General features: G+C 39.2%; 2 protein-coding genes, 1 long non-coding RNA gene and 1 pseudogene across 6 annotated transcripts; 3 read left to right on the forward strand and 1 right to left on the reverse strand.

Moving 5' to 3' along the window:
• The first annotated feature begins 297 nt into the window (after positions 1 to 297).
• On the forward strand, positions 298 to 3,253 carry LOC106445718 (annotated as a pseudogene).
• An 8,996-nt stretch (positions 3,254 to 12,249) lies between these two features.
• On the forward strand, positions 12,250 to 13,317 carry LOC125609493. Its single transcript, XR_007339749.1, has 3 exons — positions 12,250 to 12,281; positions 12,372 to 12,447; positions 12,590 to 13,317. It is a non-coding gene; the product is annotated as an uncharacterized LOC125609493 (long non-coding RNA).
• A 2,489-nt stretch (positions 13,318 to 15,806) lies between these two features.
• Positions 15,807 to 18,426, forward strand: LOC106445720 (formamidopyrimidine-DNA glycosylase). 3 transcript variants are annotated; one of them, XR_002664531.2, is made up of 11 exons: positions 15,814 to 16,167; positions 16,240 to 16,291; positions 16,364 to 16,421; positions 16,515 to 16,583; positions 16,665 to 16,790; positions 16,962 to 17,012; positions 17,173 to 17,250; positions 17,374 to 17,473; positions 17,537 to 17,639; positions 17,790 to 17,824; positions 17,922 to 18,006. XR_002664531.2 is itself a non-coding variant. In XM_022719421.2 (10 exons), exons 1-10 carry the CDS (start codon positions 15,939 to 15,941, stop codon positions 18,285 to 18,287), a joined length of 1,164 nt encoding a protein of 387 aa, XP_022575142.2. In that variant the 5' UTR covers positions 15,807 to 15,938; the 3' UTR covers positions 18,288 to 18,426. The 3 variants fall into 3 exon arrangements, 2 of the variants coding, with proteins under 2 accessions (XP_022575142.2, XP_013742789.2); XM_022719421.2 differs by lacking the exon at positions 17,537 to 17,639 and having other exon boundaries at positions 15,807 to 16,167; positions 17,922 to 18,426; XM_013887335.3 differs by lacking the exon at positions 17,374 to 17,473 and having other exon boundaries at positions 15,853 to 16,167; positions 17,922 to 18,426.
• LOC106445719 (cis-3-alkyl-4-alkyloxetan-2-one decarboxylase-like) lies at positions 17,019 to 20,327 on the reverse strand. 2 transcript variants are annotated; one of them, XM_013887334.3, is made up of 11 exons: positions 20,029 to 20,327; positions 19,870 to 19,945; positions 19,709 to 19,794; positions 19,538 to 19,631; positions 19,383 to 19,459; positions 19,171 to 19,298; positions 19,032 to 19,103; positions 18,860 to 18,930; positions 18,556 to 18,775; positions 18,418 to 18,475; positions 17,019 to 17,273 (listed from the first exon to the last, which is right to left on the reverse strand). In XM_013887334.3, exons 1-10 carry the CDS (start codon positions 20,293 to 20,295, stop codon positions 18,436 to 18,438), a joined length of 1,131 nt encoding a protein of 376 aa, XP_013742788.2. In that variant the 5' UTR covers positions 20,296 to 20,327; the 3' UTR covers positions 17,019 to 17,273; positions 18,418 to 18,435. The 2 variants fall into 2 exon arrangements, with proteins under 2 accessions (XP_013742788.2, XP_048636927.1); XM_048780970.1 differs by lacking the exon at positions 17,019 to 17,273 and adding an exon at positions 18,029 to 18,252.
• Positions 20,328 to 22,977: the final 2,650 nt, after the last annotated feature.

Raw genomic sequence — 22,977 nt, forward strand, 5'->3', positions numbered from 1 at the left:
TTTATTTATTTTTTCAAAAAAAAATTCCTTTTAAATATCCAACCAACTGAGAAAAAACAAAAGACCCAATCCCGATAGTAATTTAAAAGAAAAAAGAAAAGAAGTAAAAAAACAAGTGGCAACCTCTAATTAAATAGGAAACAAATAGAAAAGAAGCAACACCCTCCCACTCTCTGCGATAATCTCTCATCTCGAAGAAGAAAGACTAGTAGAAAAGACACCCTCGTTTCTCATCTCTTTCCACTTCGTCTTCACTATTCTTCCATCATGACTTTCGTGTTTATAAATCACAGATTGCTGCTGCCAAATTCGCGTCAATTAGCTGCCTTCTCTCGCTGTTCCTACTTCGGAAGCCGCCATACGTAGCCGGGATTCATACTCAGCTTCTGGTAAGTTTAACTGACCGATCGCAATTATCTGATAATTTGTGTTATGAGTTTTCTCCCGATTTAGTTTTGAGATACCTAAATGCAGGTCAAGCGAGTGATTATATCTGAGAATTGTCAATAGATTTACTGCTTTAGAGAGTTTCATGATCTTGATTTAGAAGAGAGCTTACTATATATAGCATGCCAATCTTTGCTAATATGATCACAACCAACTCTTGTATAAATATGATATGATCAATTGAATAATATAATTATCAGTTACTGATTGCATCATGTTTTTTTTCCAGGTTGCTGTTTTGAGGCTATTGGATTTGATTTTGTTTTTGTGTATGGAAGAGGTTCGGTTGTCGCCGCTGAGGCAGATAAGCGTTAAGTCTTCACTCTCTGGGAGGTCTACTCCAAGGGGTTCACCTAGAGTGCATTCTTCTGGTAGGACTCCTCGTAGAGGTGGTGGAGGAGGAGGAGGAGGAGGAGGTGCGGTTCAGTGGTTTCGTAGTAGCCGCCTCGTTTACTGGCTGCTTTTGATTACTCTTTGGACCTATCTTGGGTTCTATGTTCAGTCTAGGTGGGCGCATGATAACGAAAACAAAGTTGAGTTTTTACGGTTTGGAGGCAAGCTGAGAAAGGATGTTGTACATGTGGATGTGGCGAAGAGCAAAGGGATGGGTTCCGTTGCTAACGACACTTCTGATGCTTTGGTGAGTGTTACTACCGGTAAAGATGATGCTGGCGTGAATAAGAGGACGGATGTTAGTCTGAGCAAGAAAGATGACGTGGCTTCTCGCCGGAGCTTGAGTTCCAGGCGGAAGACCAGAAAAGCTAGCCGGACTTCACGTGGTAAGCAGAAGGTGACTAAAGCGGTTGAGAGTAAGGCTTTGGAGGATGAGCAAGACCCGCAACTCCCAATGACGAATGCTACTTACGGCAACCTTCTTGGTCCGTTCGGGTCACTAGAGGATAAAGTTCTCGAGTGGAGCCCGCATAGACGGTCCGGGACTTGCGACAGGAAGTCAGATTTTAAACGCCTTGTTTGGTCGAGGAGATTCGTTTTGGTTTTTCACGAGCTCTCGATGACTGGCGCTCCTATTTCGATGATGGAGCTGGCTTCGGAGCTTTTGAGCTGCGGTGCAACAGTCAGTGCAGTTGTTCTCAGCAGGAGAGGTGGGTTGATGCAAGAGCTCACTAGGAGAAGGATCAAAGTGGTTGAAGACAAAGGAGAACTCAGCTTCAAGACTGCCATGAAAGCAGATTTTGATCATCGCAGGGTCAGCAGTTTGTACATCATGGATAGGTAATAAGGATTCATTATCCCTTAATTAACAATCAAAGCTAAGCAGATCTTTATTAACTGTTGTTCATTTTCTTTCAGATCAATACATGAATCATCATCCAGCTGGTGGAAGTCAAATAGCTTGGTGGATAATGGAGAACCGAAGAGAATACTTTGACCGAGCTAAACCGGTGCTTGACCGAGTGAAGATGCTAATTTTTCTATCGGAATCACAGAGCAAACAGTGGTTAACATGGTGCGAAGAGGAGCATATAAGGGTTAGATCACAACCAGTGATTGTTCCTCTATCTGTTAACGATGAGCTGGCCTTTGTAGCTGGGATACCTTCCTCACTCAACACACCAACACTATCCCCAGAGAAAATGAGGGAGAAGAGACAAACACTACGCGAGTCAGTCAGAACGGAGTTAGGATTAACAGATGCAGATATGCTCGTGATGTCTCTTAGCAGCATAAACCCAGGAAAGGGACAACTTCTTCTCCTCGAATCTGTTACCTTAGCACTTTCTGAGAGAGAACAAGAAGCTCAAAGGAATCACAAGGGCACCGTCAGGAAAGAGAAGGTTAACCCCTCTAAGAAACATCGTCTAAGAGGCTCATCTCGGCAGGTGCAAAGTGTTCCTCTCACACTTGGTAATGCAGCAGGAAGACAGAAACAAGAGCTTAAATTACTTTTGGGATCAGTGGGTTCAAAGAGCAACAAAGTTGAATACGTTAAAGAGATGTTAAGCTTCTTATCTAGCAACGGAAACTTATCTAAGTCAGTTATTTGGACTCCAGCAACCACTCGTGTTGCTTCATTATACTCTGCAGCAGATGTCTACGTCACAAACTCCCAGGTAATATAATCCTCCTCAGACCTCTAAAACATTATTCTTTTGCATTATCCGGTTATGATTTGATTTTGGTTTAGATTTTCTGGTTTTAGTTTTATCGAGTTTATGGAAATTGAAACCAAAATAATGTAATCCGGTTTGGTTTCAGTTTGTTTTTGGATTAAGCATATCGGTTTTGATTTCAGATTGATTTTGGTTTACTGACAAATTCATGTTTGGTTTAGGATTAAGCTTTTCGGTTTGGTTATTATTTTTATTTATAAAGGTTTATTTTGACCACCTATTGCATGTCTTTTGCTCAGGGAGTTGGTGAAACATTTGGGAGAGTGACAATCGAAGCAATGGCGTATGGACTTGCAGTGGTGGGCACAGATGCAGGAGGAACAAAAGAGATTGTGGAACATAACGTGACCGGTCTACTTCACCCAATGGGACGATTAGGCAACAAAGATTTGGCTCACAGTCTCTTGTTTCTACTTAGAAACAAAGATGCAAGGCTACAAATGGGGATCCAAGGACGCAAGAAGGTTGAGAAGATGTACATGAAGCAACATATGTACAAGCGATTCGTCGACGTACTTGTCAAATGCATGCGACCATAAACACAACTTTGTATCTTATATCACATCCCATTGATTCTTTTACCAACTTGAATTTTTAGGTGTTTAATTTTACGAGGTTCTGAATTAAATTCTCTAATTAGATTTCATGTCTCTTATAATTATTCCATTCACTGATTTTCGAATTGTTATAATAGTGATGTTTATATGGTCATGAAACAATTACATAAGATCCTGAGAGACGATAAAAGCTCTGCAACTACCAACGATTTTGGTACTGTTCTGCAACATTTTCCCTCCTCGAGCAACCGATACACCCTTCTTCTTCCGATGATCATCCTTTGCTATCCAATAATGATCTGAGTATTCACCATAGAAATATAAATGGAGGTAGAGAGAAAACAACAGTAAATTATATAATAAATATTTAAATTCCAAACTTTCACAGATTAGCCAAAATAAATACAGACTTTTTGTTGATCCAAATAAATCACAAATTAATGTTGACTTAGCCATAAAAGATACATGTTTGGTCAACTATTTTTGTCGTCAAATTGTAGGGTATCGTTTTTAGAATATAACAAAGTTAAAAAAATCCTCAAATCGACCCTTAGAACCCTAAGCCCCAATTCAATTTCACTCTTGTTCTCTTCCTGTGCAACCCGATTTTGTATCTTTTTGTCTTCTCTGCGACATGATTTCATCTCTTCTCTTCTTATTACAGGCTAAAATCATGTGAAAGAGAAGAGTTTGATTCCGTTAGAAAAACGAGATTTTGGAAAGAGAGATTTGCCATCGAAGTGTGTGTTGTGGGTAGCTTGTGAGTTTCATGGCCTGCTCTCCTTTCCCTTGTGATTTTAGTTTTAGCTTTTCGACATTGCTCTTCAGTAACAGTCAAGTTGTAGGTTCTCTTGATCTCTTCACAAATTTCCTTAGCTGTGAGCTTAGGATTCAACCTTAATCTTTCCGTAAACAGCAGCGCAATTGATGAAGTCTTCAACATCTTTGAGGAACCAGAACGTACACAAGCATGTTCATTTACATAAACCATTATTTTCAGTTTATGTTTCCTCCTCTCATACGAGCAATACACTCTCCAAGGGCAATCATACTCAGTGTCAGAACAAACAGCACCAAGCTTCATTTGTGTTGTTATGTAGAGCTTAATATCATATCTTGTTTTCAGAGAATACCTAAGAAGAGCTTGTTTGAACTCAGATGCAGATGAAAACGTCTTTCCCAAGAATAAAACCTCATCAGCTGATGCTGCATCCTCACGAGCTTCCCGTCGCGCATCTTCTTCCTCATCATCAGATGATATAGGATCAGGTATATTAGCCTCTGTCCAGCAATCCTCTTCTCCACTGTCATCATTATCTTCTCCATCATTCTTTGCAACATCTCCAAAGTGTGATGATAAAACCTCACAAACTTCTTCATCAATTCTGACATCTTCTTCTTCTTCAACCTCGTTCGTTTCTTCTTCGAGTTTATCAGCAGGATCATCAGCAATAGCCTCACAATCATCACCAGGTATGAGTTCACGCTCATCTCCGTCAATTGCACTCGGCCCTGTTTCATCACCTTCAAAAACCAGTGGAGTTTCACGTTCTCTACCTCTGCCTCGGCGTATAGGAAACTTTTGGGGTCTCATCATATAAAGAAGAAAATATTTGTGGTTTTACATTCAAGGAGAAGATGAAATCAGTTCGTAAAGAAAAAACGAATTGGCCTCCACGTTAGGGTTATAAGAGTTTCAATTTAGTGATTTTGTAAGATTCTGTTCTATTTTTAAAATGACGACATAAGAATAGCGGTGAACAGTAGACAGAAACAGTTGACCGAAAGTATATCTTATATGGTTAGGTCAAAAGAAGTTTGTGATTTATTTGGATTAAAGGAAAGTTTGTACTTTTTTTGGCCAATATGTGAAAGTTTGGTATTTAAATGACCATTTTCTCTATTAATAATTCGATAACTTTTCAGAAAAAAACACTGTTTCTGGCATGTTGTACAATTAAATAGAGACACTTCCTTTTCTTATTTCCCAAGTCATTCTTCAAGAAGGTCCTTCTCAACCTTCCTACCAAATCTGTAACAATTAAATAGAGACACTTCCTTTGTAGCTCCATTTTTTTTCTTTTTTTGACTAAAACCCCTTTCTTTTTCGTAGCTCTATTTATCGCCACTAAAATGATCAAGAACTAAAAAGAAAGTTTGATGAAAATCAGAAAAAAACTAGGGTTCACCGTTCACGTTGACTTTGAATACTCTTTTCGAGTTAAATTAGCTTGGGTTTTATTCGTCGTAATCATCAATATCATCCATTAATAATATTTTAGTCCAATTAGAATAAAATATCTTACAGATCTTGTAAATGCAATGAAATCAAAATAATAAAATACAAAAACTAAATAAGATAATTTTTTTTTCATTTCGAATTCACCAGAATAAAAAATATAAATTACACCAATCTGTTAATCCATAAATCAGGCACAATTCCTCTAAAATACTACAATTTTCGCTTATAAAAGTTTCTAAGCTAAAAGCTGATAGGAGACCAAAGATGTTCGGTATTTTTTTGTTGAAATGTAAAATATTGATGAACAAAAAGCGTATGTACAAGTATGAAATTTGTATGGACCACTTCAAAAAGTCCAAAACTAGAAACCCCATCCAAAAATCAAAGAATTACGTAACTTCAAACTATCTTTTTAGAAGACCTGTCAGCTTATGAAGGAATCTGTAATCCAAAAAAAATATCCTATTTTTTACTGCTTTGGTGATGAGTCGAGATGTCTGCTCGTGAGAACTCCACATGCCATTATGACGTCTGGTGTTGCGTTCTCTCCAGAGAAAATAGACTGTTGATTGGAAAACCAAACGAAGGAGAATATGATCCATCACATTCCGACCTCCTCTCTGCAAGAAATTGAGAGTTTCAGTCCAATATGGAAAAGCTTGATCTTGAAGTAATCCTCCCCCCACTCGCAGCCATACTGTGAAATAATACGGACATGCGAAATAGATATGATCGCACGTCTCGTCAGGCTCTCCACATAGCATACAGCCCTGAGTTTGCCCCCAAATTCTCATGCGGTCTCCTGTAGATAACCGGTTCCAGATAGATAACCAGGTGATGAAAGAATGTCATGGAACTCCCTGAGCAAACCAAATAACTCTGTCCCAAGCCACTTGAGGCTTCACCAAACGAATTTGATTCCAAGTGTGTCGTGCACTGAACCTGTCATTATACTCCTACTGTGAATGACGCCAGAGAACCTTATCCTTGTTGCCTTGGCCCGGGTTGATGAAGGGCATCGTTTAGATAGCTGCTCGTAAAGTCGGGAACTGTCTACTACGTGAACAACGAGCACGCCATCGTTCATTACCCAAAGTATCAGCGACTTTCGCATTCAGGGGAATGCCAAACAAGTTAGGACATGCCGGACCCGTTATGTCTATTAGCTTTCCCAATTGGAGCCAGTCATCGTGCCAAAAGAAAGTATCAAGACCATCTTTGATCTCAAACCTAAGAAACTGGCCAGATCCAAGATCCATTACTCGCTTCCCGAAGCTTAAGTAATTTACGCCAGAACCAAGATCCATTACTTGCTTCCCGAGCTGTCCAGAAGGGTTTCACCCGCAGAAGATACCTCTTTATCCATGCAACCCACAAAGAACCCGATAGAGTGAAGATTCTCTGTATCAAGTTTAAAGCAAACACTCTAGCAGAGTCCTTGAATCTCCTCAGACCTAGTCCCCCTTCAGATTTCGTGGAGTAAACAATGTCCCACTAAACTTTAGCCTTATGTGTATCATGCGGAGAACCTGACCAGAGAAATGCATTGCACATACGAGCTTTTTGGTAAAATAAAAACTGAACTCTAGAAGTTAACCATGCTGGTGATCACGGATTTGATGAGCTGCAGTCTCCCTGCATATGAGAGAGATTTATGAGACCAGAGAAGCAGCTGGTTCCGGATCCTGTTTATCAAAGGTTCATAATCAAGTCTGGTGAGAGCTTTAGTGGTTAATGACAGCCCAAGGTAGCGAATGGGGAGCGTACCACTCTGAATCCCCACTCCATGCACAGCTTGTACAAGTTGATTCGCCTCCCCGCCAGTGGAGAAAAGCGTGGACTTAGTAGGATTAGTGTGCAGCCCTGACATTAAAGCAAAATCCTTGAATACATCGATAACTCCGAAGAGAGAGGTAGAGGTTCCATCTGTCAAGACAAGGATGTCATCAGCAAAGCTCAAATGAGTTAACTTCTCTTCTTGACAGCGAGAGTGGTATCCTAACTTTATATCCACTGCTGCTTGATTCAATAGCTTTGTTAACACATTGTTGAGAATGACATATAAGCAAGGGGAAAGAGAACATTCATGTTTGATGCCCCTAGCACTGGTGAAGAACCCTTCTAGATCCCCATTTACATCGACCGAGAAACTGGCTGTAGAGATGCAGAGATAAATCCAATGAACGAAGATATCTGGTAGAGCCATTCCCTTGAGGATATTGACAATAAAAGACCACTTAACTGTGTCGAAAGCCTTGGAAATGTTAAACTTGATGGAACAGCGAGAGGACAGAGCATTCTTATGGTAGCCATTTACTAGTTCAGAGCCTAACAAGATGTTTTCGAGCAGAAGCCGTCCTTTGATGAAGGCACTTTGGCTAGGTTCAATTGCCTCAGGTAATAAAATTTTGAGTCTTTTAGCTAGAATTTTAGAGATCACCTTATAAAGGATGTTGCAGCATGCGATAGGTCTGAAGTCCTTCATTGTGTTTGCAGGAACAACCTTCGGGATCAGAGTTAGAATGGTAAAACTAACTCCACGGGACATGAATCCAAACATGAAGAAAGACTGGACAGCAATAATGAAATCCCAACCAATAACAGACCAAGCTCCTATGTAAAACTCCTTGGTGTATCCATCTGGGCCCGACACCTTATCATTTGGAAGTGCTTTCAACGCTGCTAGTATCTCAGGCCCCTCAACATGTTTGATTAAAGCTGAGGCCGCTTCATCAGTGCATCTGTAGGTCAACAGGTCTTGCAACTCATCCGTAGAGTAATCATTTCCATCATGTGGTTGCATTTGCAAGAATTTCTGAAAATGAGATACAGCTTCCTTCTTAATATCTGTGGGGTCTATAAGGACATCTCCAGTAGCTGAGATCAGAATGTGGATGGCATTTCGAGCGGCTCTCCCTGCTGCAAACCGATGATAAAACGTAGTGTTCTGATCACCTGCAATGAGCCATCGAATGCAAGATTTCTGATGGAAGAATTTTTCTTCTATAATTGCAAGATGATGCCATCGGTCTAAAGCCAGAGCTGCAGCTTCAATGTTCGCTTGAACAGGATCTAGGAGAACTATATTCTGACAGCGGTATAGTTCTTCATAGGCGGCTTTAGTCCTTTGAGGTAGGTCACCATAGTGAGTCGAAGCTTAAATGTAAGATGCTTTAGTTGCTTATGAAACCGGTGGAGCGCAAACCTGGAATGGTAGAGAGAGGAGTTTTCATTCCAGATACACGAGACAGTGGGGTGGAATTGCGGATGATCCACCAGATAGTTGAAAAATCTGAATGGCTTACGAGCAGGAGTAGAGGACTGTGACAAGCGTACCAGGCTTCTCGAGTGGTCTGATATCCCACCTGCCTCAAAATTGACAAAAGCATTGGGAAAAGTGTTGAGCCATTCAGGATTGATGAGAATACTATCAAGCTTCTTACCCACTGGATCAATAGGCTGATTGTTCCACCAAGTAAACAAAGCCCAAGAAGAGGCTATGTCCATGAGATTGCAATCAGAAACCACCTCCTAGAAATGCCTCATACCAACTTGATTAATGGTGTAATCCATGTAACGAGAGTACTTCGATGTAGATAGGATCTCATTAAAATCTCCTAACATGACCCAAGGAACAGCCAGGTGACCGTAAGCGTTTTTGTTGCCCTTATGTCATTCTAAAGATGTCGCATGTCTATCTCAATGTTGTATGCATACACAGAAGAGACCATGAAAATCTGTTGCGTTTCCAAAACTGTAACAGCACACGAAATAATCTGATCGGAGTGATGCAGTATTGTGACCTAGAATGCCTTATACCAACAAAACCAAATTCTCCCCAACGGGTGATAGTCATAATTCGTAAAAGATTTTCATCCTGGCAAAGATACCTGACAAAACCCCTCATACTTCTCTTGTTGGACTCTAGTTTCCAACAATATACCAAAATGCGGTTTTTTCTTTCTTACCCAATCACGTAGAACCTCGTGTTTGCGTGTTTGATTGAATCCACGCATATTCCAAGCAAAAAAAAGATGTCATAGTTTCCGTGAGGAAACTTTCTTGGACGTAGTCGCCTTTACAAACTTGAGATCCTTGGTTCTAATAACTGTTTTGAAAGTAGATTTCGCCCCATGCTTCATAGCTTTATTCGCAACTCCTTTTGGTACTTTAGGAGCATGGTTTGCTACTTTCTCTTTTGGAACTTGTTCCGTGTCTGGAAGTAATTCTCCTTCCTCTAACTCTTCAACTCCATTTTCATTGTCATCCAAATCAGCTAAGATATGAAATTGGGAAGGGGACACCAAATTATCACTGATGGAGTCTGATGTTACAGATGGCACAACTGAACCATCTAGGTCCGCATTAAGAGGTTCCTTTTTCATACGCACACCTGAAACTTTCTCCCAATTTTTCCTTAAATCCTCAGATGACTCTTCTGCCTGAGAATTCTCTTCACTCAGTTTAGAGCCAAGATTCTCAAGATGCTCGACATGGACTTTCTTGCTGGGATCCTCCTCACTTCCAGCCAATTCTCCACTTTTCCATTATCCTTACCCGAAACCAGATTAAAATCTTCCAACGAGACAGAGTAATTATTCAACTCGTTTAACAGATTTGATACAACATCAAATCCAGTACCTACGGAACCAGGTTCTGTACTGGCTTTAATCAAGTTCCTTTCCATTAATATTTTTGTTTGTTTGTTTATGCAACGATCCATTTTTTCATTTTCATCTGAATCCGGAGTCTATTGATTCATTCTAATTTCTAAACATAACATTTGTGTCTCTGATAGTTGGCGGTATGAGCAATATTGAGAATTTAAGCATGGACAAAATAACGCAGAGTTGTAACAAGGAACTGAGCTAATGATTTTAGCAAAAAAAAAAAAAAGAAGAAAAAACTGAGCTAATGATGACAATTTTTTTGCTTTCTTTGTGATATTTTATGTATAGCACAACTTTATTATTTTTGCTGATCTCCTTTACATCTAAGCTCATAGCTTTTCTCCAGAAACATTAAGGCAGTTGTGTGACTTTTCTAAAAAATAGCAAAAACTAAACTGGAAATATTGGACGTTTTACTTACTTATTTCTTCAAATGAACAATTTATTTGAGTCTGAACCACTCATGACTCACTTAGTCATTTGAAATTTAATCATTTCCTTGTAGTTGTAACCATGAGTCAACATTTTCATTTCTTTTGTGGTTCTTCGATTTAATTTTATACTAATTATAGGATTAATATCGGTTAGTAATTTGCCAAATGTGTATACTTTGATTTTTGACCAATTCCTGACTCACCTTGTCATTGGAAACGACTCACTTCTTAGTATATGATATGAGTACGCATAATCCATACATATAATACTAATTGTTGATACAGATCGATAATATATACTGCTGACGAAAATATAAAAATGCTAAACTGAATTTAGATAGCTGTTGTGATTTTCTAAATGTGTATAGTGTACATACTATTTTTTTAATTATTAATTGGATCAACCAAACAAAACTACTAAGATATAATATTTGAAATGTACATATAGGTGGGCATGCCATGAAATATAGCTATTAGAAAATGAACTGTTTTATTGGTTTTTAGATCAAGCGTTAGGTCTACTACATGAAAGTCTAGCTCATAAGTCCCATTTTGATAGTAATAGTAAATACAAATAAATAGCATATATACGTTACATTATTTATTTTGTAGACCTAGAAAGAATTTATTTTTAGTCCTTAGGTATGCACGATCGATGAAAAACATACTATTGTAATTCCTTCCATTCTTTAAAAACGATTTCTTACATTAATTAGTGGCCAACTAACAATTCACATTTTGATTTATATAGACAGAAAAGCCTTCTCTCTCACAGTCTGACATTATCTTTTTGCCACTTCTGGTGTATATATACACATTAAGTTCTCCTCACATAATCACCATCTACATCACTGACTTTTTAAAACTTCTCTCAAAAGATAAACTTACAATCCTGAGTTTATTAAAATAAAAGTTAGTCGATCATCATAACATGGCGGCTTCTAGTATGCATTTTCTCTTCATTTTTGCATGTTTTGTTTGTTTATTTCTTGTTCTGCTGTTATATCTATTACAAAAGAATGATATCAAGTTGTGAAGTTTATCATTTTGTTTCGCATAATTCTCTCCCTTCAATTTTCTTCTGTTTCACGTCACCTTAGAATGGAATAAGTACACATGCAGACTATATAAGTTATTCTGATAAAACACATGGCATCTGGTTTGGTTTTTCTTCTATATGCACTCTGTATATGTTATTTAGGCCATGAGGTCTACGATTCTCTTGTTATATAACATTGTAAAGTCTACATTAGATGACCATAAACAAATCTTCTCAATTTTCTTTGGCGGCTCTATACCTTGTATCATACGTTTATCTCGAAATGTTACTGTGAATGTTGCTTTTTGTCATTTTTATTAAAATGTGGAATATATATTACTCTAAAACATTTTGTTTGGTATTAACATTGCTGTTGCTAAAATCTTCGCAGGTAGTAGTAGTAATTCAATTGGAACTGAAGATGGATATGTTTTGGAGCCGCAAGGAGAGCATAGAGTCACTATAGTTTGGCTGCATGATGTGCATGAAAATAGCTATAAGTAACACTATATATCACGTTCCTTGTCTCATATCGTTGCATATATTCCTTTGTCTTTAAGGATCAAAGAAATTTCTTCTAATCTAATTTATCTGTTTTATGTATTAACCATTCAAACTCCATTTTGTCTATCTTAACTTATTTGTACTTCTTTTTTTTGTGAAGAAACATATATATTTGTACTCAAATTGTGCTTTTTCATTGTGTATCTGTTCTGTTTTCAGATCACTTCAGATTGTAAGAAGTCTAAATCTTCGAAATGTAAGTATCAGTGAACATAGAATGCTAATAATAAACCAATTAAAGCATGGTTGTTTTGATAACATTGTACAAAAAATATTTTATGCATAGATCAAATGGATTTGTCTGGATTCTGGTACACGTGTTGATGTATTTTCACCTGGAGGTGGAGTGCCCACAAATTCCTGTAAGATCACTTGTGTTATATTTATCTTTCCTTGCTCTAAAACTTCAAAAAATACATTTTTTTCATTTTTTATACAAAAAACCCCAATATTTGTGAGGTTAAACAGTTTAAATAGTTGGCAAGACCCTCTTTGTTGAATCAGGGTGCAACGTGGGTATGATTACCGATACTACGCAAGATTGTCGGGATGAATTAGATTCTGCCGCTGTACGTGTTGCTAACATTTTATCGACAGAACCAGAAAATGGTATATAATATAGAGAGATCTATTTACACCTAACATTGCTACATTATATATTATCAAGCATATTAATCATTAGGCGCTTTTTCTTTTAGTCATAAAAGGAGTAGGAGGTGTCGGCCAAGGTGCACAAGTAGCTCTGAACTTTGCAAAGTGGAACGCCGTTGGAGATCATACGATGAATATGCGACTTGTAATAGGGATAAACTCTTGGTGTGTATATACTCTTCTAGTACTCATGTTAATATTTAATTAGTTATTATAACTAAAGTTAGATATAACATGTTGACTTCACCCAGGAGAATACCTACCAACAGGATAGATTATGATTTTGGGGCTGCAATTCGTTCTTCATGGCAGTCAATCCTACTTATACGTGGAAATCGTATGTGTATAATGTTAATTTATATATTTGTTTTTCGCAATAGATAGACAAGGATCATGAGATATATATAATAATAATAATAACTCTTTGTGATTGTTTTGTGTTGCAGTCGAACCGAGTATTCCTTTATACTTTGCAAAAGAAACTGCTGTCTCCCTTATAGATGATGGATTTGGAGAAGTTTCGTTTGTACAATTCCGAATGTATAAACATACATTAACGATTTTACTTTGCTTTGTTCTACCATTTTTGTTTGAACACTTTGTGTAATTAGGTTATGTCAGTGTGCAGGCTTGGTCGTGAAATCACTGTGAACGTACTGAAAAAGGTCGAAGTCTGATTGAACGGGAAGCTTCCACTCGATCCAAACTAATATCATCCATGAACTGTTATCTATTTTTTTCAGTATTTTCGTTGCGCTATTTAGTGAACTAATGTCGTTGATATTTTCAACATTACTAATAAAACTGCATGAAACAGACTCTACAACTTATGATATTTCCATGAGATTGTGTTCCTATTAATTTTTTTTGACAAAATGTGAATTCATTTCAATAAGAAATGGCAAAGAGGTACAAGCAAGCATGAACCTAAAGCTGCAATTAAGCAAAGTTCTATCAAAGAAACCCCAAAAAAAGATAAAAAAGCCCCTTGGATACAAAATAGGTTTAGTCTAAATCATAAGAAACAGACTAAAGCTAAACTAGGAGATCATAAGGTTAACTATTGGCCATAGGTAGACCAAGAAGCAACTCATTCACTGTAAACTGCAAATGAGAAGACTGGTCTTGGGTATGGATGGAAACGGAGCAATCCCGGGGATACTTTGACGGCAACAGGCGGAGGCGGATTGACGAGCCGGCCCCGGCTATTACACTAACAATGAGACCAGATCCAGCCAAACCAGAGACTTTGCGAAGGAGAAGCTGTGAGTCCAAACTAACAGATGAAAGACACTCGATGAAGAACAAGGGCTCTTGAGGAGGTAGGCGGAGGTTTATCTCCCGACTCCGGCCACTTCCTCGGAGGAGATAATGCATTTCAACCGTCAAAGAGGCAGCAACACCCACCCAAAGCTTCATTCCCAGGCTTGAAGAACGGGAGCAGAAGCTCCAAACAAACACGGCAAGCGACTGAGGATGCTGTAGAGTAACCGCAACGAAGGGTCTGAAACAGGGCCAGTCCCCGAAGCCCCAAAGAACCAACAAGCAGCAACAAGAAACAACACATCCACGGATAACCACCGTGATAAGCTAACCCCACAATCTTAAACAGAGGTTCTCAGTGGTTTCCTCCACACCACTTTCTCACAGAGAAGAGAAGCTCTGAACTTACCCGTGAGATAAACCGACGGAGATGAAGGAGCACGAAGCTAATCGAAGACATGAAGGAGGCAGCGACGCACCAGACTGCCATCGACGCCTCAGAGAAACTAGATCTGACCCAGATCTATCGCCTGTGAGATAACAAACTAAGTCCCACATTGGAAAATTAGACAAGGAGTGTCTAATATATAAAGAGATGTCTAACTCTAATAGTACGAGGTCTTTTGGGATAAAAACCAAAAGTAAAACCATGTGGGCTAACCTCTAAGGTCCAAAGTGGACAATATCGTACTAATCGGAGAATATAGAGTTGGACACGGGATTTAACAATCCCAACAATTGGTATCAGAGCGGTTGACAAGAAATCTGTAAGAAAGACCGAAATACCCTTTGAATGATGAATGAGTGATGAATGGGTATCCTATGAGTTAGGAATGAGAGGTGTGTAGCAGATATCGAGTCAGAAGATCCTGGAGATCAGTTGTGGGACACGAGATGAATGTAATCCTTAGTTTGAAGGGGAGAATGTGAGATAACAAACTAAGTCCCACATTGGAGAATTAGACAAGGAGTGTCTAATATATAAAGAGATGTCTAACTCTAATAGTACGATGCCTTTTGGGATAAAAACCAAAAGTAAAACCATGTGGGCTAACCTCTAAGGCCCAAAGTGGACAATATCGTACTAATCGGAGAATATAGAGTTGGACACGGGATTTAACAATCCCAACATCGCCTTCACCCAAGAGAGCAAGCTCACGGAACCCTTCAACACAACCAGTAACCGAGACCTCGTCACTGCTCCAGAGGACCACAGACACCCGCGAAACCCCTTTTAAAACCGCCGGAGAACCACCAGAGGAGATCCAAAAACAGTCAACATGTCGGACGGGTTAATGAGGAGAAGAAGGGGTAAGAGGAGGTAACCAAGACAAAAAAAACTAAAAAGGGGTGACCGACGACAAGGAGAGTCGCCAGTCACCGGAGGAGGACGAATAGATCTGGTGTTTTATGGTAGAGAGGTTTTTAGAGATAGAGAGAGAAAAAGTTTTTCTTCGTACCAACTTAGTTTTTACGTATCTAGGTTACTCTGTTCCTATTAATAAAACTGCATGAGATTGTCACTTTTGGTACAATGGACTTTTTTTTTGTAGTTGAGATTCTATTTATATTGGAAGAAATATCAGTTTATGTATCATCTAACTTGATTTATTCCTGAATTTCTTAAAAATCTTTGTTCATTTTTTGATAAATAAATATGTTTTAAATACACTAAAGTTTTTTTTTTAAAACGAAAGACTATTATACAATAAACTATTTAAAAAGTAGTTTCGAGCCTAACAACACATTTAAGAGTAACCAAAAATCAAAAAAAAATTCCATAACTCATCTTGACAAAAAAAAAAAATCAATTTGAGAATTAGCCTTAGATTAGTAAAAAAAAGTAACAAATAATAAGTTGCTTATATTAAACGAGGAAGAGAGCAAAGACTAATCGGAACCAAAAGCGCGCCAAGACCAAAACCCTAAATTGCGAACGATGCCAGAGCTGCCGGAGGTAGAGGCGGCGAGGAGAGCGATAGCGGATAACTGTCTCGGGAAGAAGATCAAGCGAGTCCTCATCGCCGACGACAACAAAGTGATCGATGGAATCTCGCCCTCCGATTTCCAGAAGTCAGTCCTCGGGAAAACCATCGTCTCTGCTCGTAGGAAGGGCAAAAACCTCTGGCTCGAGTTGGATTCTCCGCCCTTCCCTTCTTTCCAATTCGGTAAATTCACCAAAATGGAGCACTGTTCATAGTTAAAAGTCTCGACCTTTATTGGTTTTGGGGTTTGTTCAGGTATGGCTGGTGCTATCTACATCAAAGGCGTTGCTGTTACTAAATATAAAAGGTGAATGGGTTATACATTGTCTACTTCCTATGAATTAAAGATTGATGTTGTGTATATGCATTGTTTGTATAGGTCTGCTGTTAAGGATTCAGAGGAGTGGCCTTCTAAGTACTCTAAGTTCTTTGTTGAGGTTTGATGAAATTTTGAAAAAAGTCTTTTGTTTTTTTAATTGATTACTGACTCGAAGATGTGTTCACTACTTGCTTCATTTTGATGTTTACAGCTTGATGATGGTTTGGAGCTTTCATTTACTGACAAGAGGAGATTTGCCAAAGTTCGGCTTCTGGAAAATGTATTAACTCTTATCTTGCTTTAGCTTGATCTTGTGGTTGATTTATGGTGATTGTTTTCTAATTGGTGTTCGCTATTGCAGCCGGTTTCTGTGCGTCCAATATCAGAGCTTGGTCCTGATGCATTGTTGGAGCCTATGACAGTTGATGAATTCGCCAAAAGCTTAGCTAAAAAGAAAATAACCATCAAACCTCTCCTACTTGATCAGGTTCGGAGTTCGTTTCATTTTTCTTTCTCACTTTCCTCTTGGCTTCTATGCATCTTTCGTGTCCTTACTATTATCACAAACAACATTGAATTTGGATACTGACATAACTAAGCCTGCAATAAACTTGAATTGATCTTCTGTGTGATTGAGGGTTTTCCTCTTCTTTTGCAGGGTTTCATTTCAGGTATTGGGAACTGGATTGCCGATGAAGTTCTGTACCAAGTAAGCTGAGCTTTAAGCTATTAAAATAAACTACAGATCAAATGAATCATCTATGCAACCACTCATTTGATTCACAAAGTATTCACTTTTTTTTGTACATTTTACGATTTGATTTACATGTTGTAGAGTATTAATGCCTGCTTGTCTTTCTCTTTCTCAGGCAAGAATCCACCCATTGCAGACTGCTTCTAGCCTCTCCAAAGAGCAGTGTGAAGCCTTGCACACATCCATCAAAGAGGTAATTACTCTTAACACCATTACCTACAAAACATGGGCATAACAGAACGATCTGTTAACTTGCATATGATGCATTGTACATTTGGGACTTAGAGAGAAAACAGAAAGAAAAACAAATTTGTAGGTTATTCTACATGCGGTTCAAGTCAATGCTGATAGCAAAGAGTTTCCTGTTGAATGGTTATTTCATTTTCGGTGGGGGAAAAAACCTGGGAATGTTAATGGTAAGCTTTTTCATCCACCTATATGCATAGTTTGATGAAGAGACAAACTGGGGTTTTTTGCAGGTGATAGAAAAAGCTGTGGAAGTTGATGCAGAGAGTAGTCAGTTTCCTAGTAACTGGATTTTTCATGCTAGGGAAGAGAAGCCAGGAAAAGCTTTTGTTGATGGTCTGAGCCCAGTTCATTATAATGTTTTGATCTTTCAAAACCTCCAACTTTAGTTGATAATCCACATAATAGTTGGCTTAAATGTCATGACAATGATTTTTTGATGTAAGAGTATGTGATTGGTGATGATGTCTGTTTTGGTTATTGCAGGGAAGAAGATTGATTTCATCACTGCTGGTGGAAGGGTAAGTGTATCTAATACATTGTTAGGCGACTGTTGGGTGTTTGATTCATGTGGTGAACTGAAGAAACGTTTGTGTTTGGGTTGTTTTTCTTCTGTAGACAACAGCTTATGTCCCAGAGCTGCAGAAACTCTCTGGGAAAGATGCGGAGAAAGCAGCCAAGGCTAAACCGGCTAAAAGGGGTGGTGCAAAATCAAAACAAGACGATGAAGAAGAAGAATTGGAGAAAGAAGATGATAGTGCTAAACCGAAGAATCAAAAACCTAAAGGTCGTGGTAAGAAGCCTGCACTGAAAAGAAAAACAAAAGATAGTGAAGATGAGGACGATGATGCTGATGGTGAAGAAGATGAAAGTGACGCTGAAGAGAAAGTTGTGAAACCCAGAGGCCGTGGTACGAAGGCTGCGATTAAGAAGAAACCTGAAGAGAAAGCTGGTAACAAGAAGCAGAAGGGAAGGAGAAGTTAAGAAGCCACGGACTCAAAGATGTTTATTTTTTTTTTGTAAGGATCTTATATTACTTGTTGCTTCCATGTTTGCGACGATGTACTACTACTACTACTACTTATATTAGGTGCACTAAGGCGTTGTCCATTACCTTGTTTAACTTTGGAAGTTAGAAAAATGAACGGAGGGCAGCAACTACTTTCTCTGGCCTGTAGACAAAAAGTTTCAAAAATTTAGGAATATTTTGTAGAAATCAAAGTGAAGAAGAGCAGTGTATCAACAAACATACCAGTCTTCCTGAGGCAAATGGCCAGCACCTTCAATGAGTTGAAGCTTGACATTTTGAGGGTTCTGTTTCTCAAACTCCTCTGCTATAGACTGAGAGAGGTACTTATCAGCTATTCCCCAAGCCAGAAGCGTAGGCTTGTCCCAGCTGCCTGATGAAAACCCATTTGCAATCTGACCCAAGGTGTCTCCGAAGTTGATCTTTTTAGCAGTCTCGAGAAGTGCTAGTACATCAGAAATTCACAGTGAGATGTCTCTTAGATGAAATGATCATAAGAAACGAGAGTAACGTGGTTTAGAGACGCTACCGAAGCCAGGCCCTCCGCTTGACAAATATGGTAGACGATACACATCAGCTTTCTCATTCTTCAAGACGTATCTATCAACAGAGATAACAAAGGCAAAGACCAGTTGAAGCACACGCATTTTGAAGCAAAAGTAAGAGAATACAATCCACAGAAAAGATAATGAGATACATACGGGCTACCTCCTTCAATGAACCGCTCGGCCAAGATAGCATTTTGGCACGTGAATTCACCAAAGAGGGGAATCCTGCATCAGAGTATGACTGTGAGAGGCAATCAATCATATGTAGCACAAGGCTGACACAAAGAGCTACCTCAGCTGCTTAAACAATCCAGGAACTGGGGATGAAACCGTCAACGGAGTATTAAGGATGGCGATTTTCTCAATCTTGCTTGGATTCTTCAGTGCCCATGTTAAACCATAAGACCCTACAAGAAATCCCTTGAGAGAGAGCACAACAAATGCAAGCATAAGTTACAAGTTAACCACATTATCCAGAAATGAGATCAGCACACACATCCTAACCTGAACAACGAGAAAGAAAGGAGACTTGATCTCCAGCGTGTCCAGCAGTTTATCAAAGGCCTCATGGTACTCTTTCTCTGACAAAGATTTCTAAACTTATTAGAAAACAATGAACCATGTCTTCTTGATTATGAATGGTAAATATAAACAAACACCTGTGTAATTAAAACCATATCCTGGCTGAGGTTTGTCACTGAATCCGAATCCTATCCAATCAGGTGCGTAGCAATGAAACCCAAATTCTGACATCTATTGGAAACACACAAAGAGATTGAGACAAGGATTCATAATATTTTAAAGAAGTAAAGATTTGAATGTAGTAGCACCTCAGACATGACAGTACGGTAACTAAAAGACTGAGTTGGAGCTCCATGAAGAAACACAACTGTTCCTCTACGACTCTCCTTTGATCCTGTCGGAAACAAACAAGTGTGATCATCAAACTCTTCTCGAAACAAAAGAAGACAACACACAAAAGCTAGCTTACCAGTTTCTCTCACAAACCATCTAAGCTTCCCTGATTTGATTGTGGAACCAAACTCTCTTCCCTTATCTTCTGTCCTCTAAAACATAACCAACACATAGAGAGTTTAAAAGCAAACTCTCGTCTCAAAGTATTCAACTTTCGATAGGTTTGTGAACTCACGTAAAGCATCTGACCGACGTTACCGTCTTCAGCCGGAGACTCCGGCAACTGAATTGCGCTCCGGCTAGACGGATTGTCTGTGACGAAGCCAAATGGGTTGAAAGATGGATCGTCCTCGGGAACATTCCCGCTGCTCCCCTTCTCCGACGTCGCTTTGACGACGGACAAGCGGAGTCTAGACGGCGTGGCTCTGATTCTAGAGGCGGAGGATTTTGTGGGAGAGAATGAGTGGAGCAGAGGAAGAGGAGAGAGCAGAGACAAAGGCATTTTCTTTTTTTTGTTATTCGTCCAGTGGACAAGCGTATTTCCTCTGTTTTATATGTCCGTTATTCTATGGAACGACATCGTTTATGTTAGAGAGGGTAAACTATTATATTGAAAACGTTTGGATCGTTTCTGACATTTAACAAAACTATAAGGGCATCGTTATCGGAGGGACTTGGGCCGACCCTTAACCAATTTTGGGTTTAAAAAAAAATAAAAAAGGCAAAGGACGAGACGAACGGGCCTTGATTAAGGGCTTCCCGGTGTCGTCCCTCGTGTGTACGTGGCAGCACCGGATTGGGAGATGATATCGAAGACGGATCGCCTTTTTCATTTTCTCTCTTCGTGTTTCTCTTCTAGTCGACTCCAAAAGGCGACGGCGAAGGTGATTTATCAGACTCCGGTGGCGAAGACTTGTTTCCGAAACCGAAAGCGCGATCCACATCCAACGGCGAGAGCGACTCTGAAATCTCCGATGACGAAGACCTAAATCGTCGGTTCGGTTAGTTTCCCAAGCATCCCCAATCGTGTGAGAATCGACCCAACCATACAAAGGTATGTCTTTCATCTCCGTTCTTTCTCGAGATTATTATTTGATGGAAAATTGGATTAGGATTTCGTATAGATGTAAATTGGAAAACTTGTATTGATTATTTGATTGAAAATTTGATAAGGGTTTCGTAGAGATGAATTGATAGATTCATATAGGTTAGCTAATATTCGTATGGAGGATTTGATAAGCGAATGGTATAGATGATTTGATATTCGTATATAGGATTTGATAAGCGGTTCCTAGAGATGATTTGCATTTGCAATTTTTGAATGTGTATTTTTAGTTTGAAATCTGTGTATTTTTAATGAACCACACCATAAATTTCTAGTGAAGGTACACTTGTTTTGTAAATGTTTCGGTGTTTATTAAAGCCATTGTCGTGGTTACTTCGTATTGATTAGATAGGTTAGGCTGTAAAGGGTAGTTTGTGTGAAACTAAATCCAACAATATATTAATGATCTTGTTAGGATAGTTGATAGCTTTTTGTTTGTGTAATAACTTTAGATAAGACATATCTTGTTGCCGGTTAGTCATTAAGTGGGTAAGTTAATGCTAACTTACTCTTCACTTCCTCCAATCAAACCCCTTCTGATGCCCCCCTTAAATATACGTAGCTAGTTGATCTCTTCTACCACCTCCTCTTAATCTCTTCTCGCTTCTTATCGGTATGGATCCAAGAAATCATTATACGCAGTCCTCTAGCTACTTCCCTTTCCATTCTAATGTTCACTTAGGAGAATCCGAGAACCCTCCTTTCAGTTCTCACCAATCTGAAGACACACCGGTAGGCACACCAGTAGGCACACCAGTAGGCACACCCGTGGACCGTGTTGGTCGACGCAGATGGACCCCCGGCTGATGACGAGGTCCTAATCAGTGCGTGGCTCAACACTTCCAAGGATGCCGTAGTTGGAAATCAGCAGAAGTCACTCACCTTCTGGCAACGTGTTGCTGACTATTACACAGCAAGTCCTCACGGAGTAGAGGATGGTGAAAAGAGAGAGCATCTTCATTGTAAGAAGAGGTGGGCTAGGATAAACGATCAAGTTAACAAGTTCTGCGGCGCTTATGCCACTGCAGAGAGGCAAATTAGCAGTGGTGAGAGTGACACTGAACTGCTCGTGAGCACACTGAACTGCTCGTGAGCACATAGTAATGCTCATGATCAAAGTGTCATGCTTTCATACCCGACAATGTAGCATATATAGATCATACTTCTCACATACAATGCATTACTTCTCCTCCTCATAACACATTCTCTTTTAATTATCTTTTAGAAATTTCAATCTCTTTTATAAATTTTGAATGGCTTCTTCTTCACATTATCATTATCACAAAGATGATGATGATGAATTTGATTCTATGTTTGAAGATATATTTGAAAATCCTAATTTCATTTCCGAACCAAAAAAGAGAAAACCACGTATACATATCGAGAGAAACCGGGAAGAAGGCCACACGAAGCTCTGGAACGATTACTTTTGTGAAACTCCAACATACCCGCACAACATATTCCGAAGATGGTTTCGAATGAACAAGACTTTGTTCTTGCGTATTATGCATCGTATGTCTAATGAAATAGAATACTTTCAACCAAGAGAAGATGCCACCGGACGGGCTAGTCTTTCTCCCCTCCAAAAATGTACCGCAGCAATTAGACAATTGGCGTATGGTGGTGGGTCTGATACCGTTGACGAATATGTCCGGCTTGGTGAAACAACAGCTCGAAAATGTTTGCACCATTTTGCCGCGGGAATAATCCAATTGTTTGGCGAGGAATATCTAAGACGTCCCACACCGGAGGATCTGGAAAGACTATTATATATTGGAGAACAACGTGGGTTTCCCGGAATGGTTGGAAGCATCGACTGTATGCATTGGGAGTGGAAGAATTGTCCAACCGCTTGGAAAGGAATGTATTCGCGTGGAACCAATAAACCAACTATTGTACTGGAGGCCGTAGCTTCATATGACCTCTGGATATGGCACACGTTTTTTGGAGCTCCAGGTACTATGAACGACCTTAATATTCTTGATCGATCACCCGTTTTTGACGACATTATTAACGGAATAGCCCCAGAAGTAAATTTCAATGTGAATGGGAATCAGTATCATTTGGCATATTATCTCA

This window comes from Brassica napus, chromosome A5, assembly GCF_020379485.1.
Source record: "Brassica napus cultivar Da-Ae chromosome A5, Da-Ae, whole genome shotgun sequence".
Classification (NCBI taxonomy): domain Eukaryota; kingdom Viridiplantae; phylum Streptophyta; class Magnoliopsida; order Brassicales; family Brassicaceae; genus Brassica; species Brassica napus.

Coding starts and splice junctions, on each gene's coding strand:
- LOC106445720 (XM_013887335.3), top strand. CDS start 15,939: ATGCCAGAGCTGCCGGAGGTAGAGGCGGCGAGGAGAGCGATAGCGGAT. Junction 16,292..16,363: donor GCTGTTACTAAATATAAAAG/GTGAATGGGTTA, acceptor TTGTTTGTATAG/GTCTGCTGTTAAGGATTCAG. Junction 17,640..17,789: donor AGGAAAAGCTTTTGTTGATG/GTCTGAGCCCAG, acceptor TGGTTATTGCAG/GGAAGAAGATTGATTTCATC.
- LOC106445719 (XM_013887334.3), bottom strand. CDS start 20,295: ATGCCTTTGTCTCTGCTCTCTCCTCTTCCTCTGCTCCACTCATTCTCT. Junction 19,795..19,869: donor ATGGTTTGTGAGAGAAACTG/GTAAGCTAGCTT, acceptor TGTTTCCGACAG/GATCAAAGGAGAGTCGTAGA. Junction 18,476..18,555: donor CATTTGCCTCAGGAAGACTG/GTATGTTTGTTG, acceptor TTTTGTCTACAG/GCCAGAGAAAGTAGTTGCTG.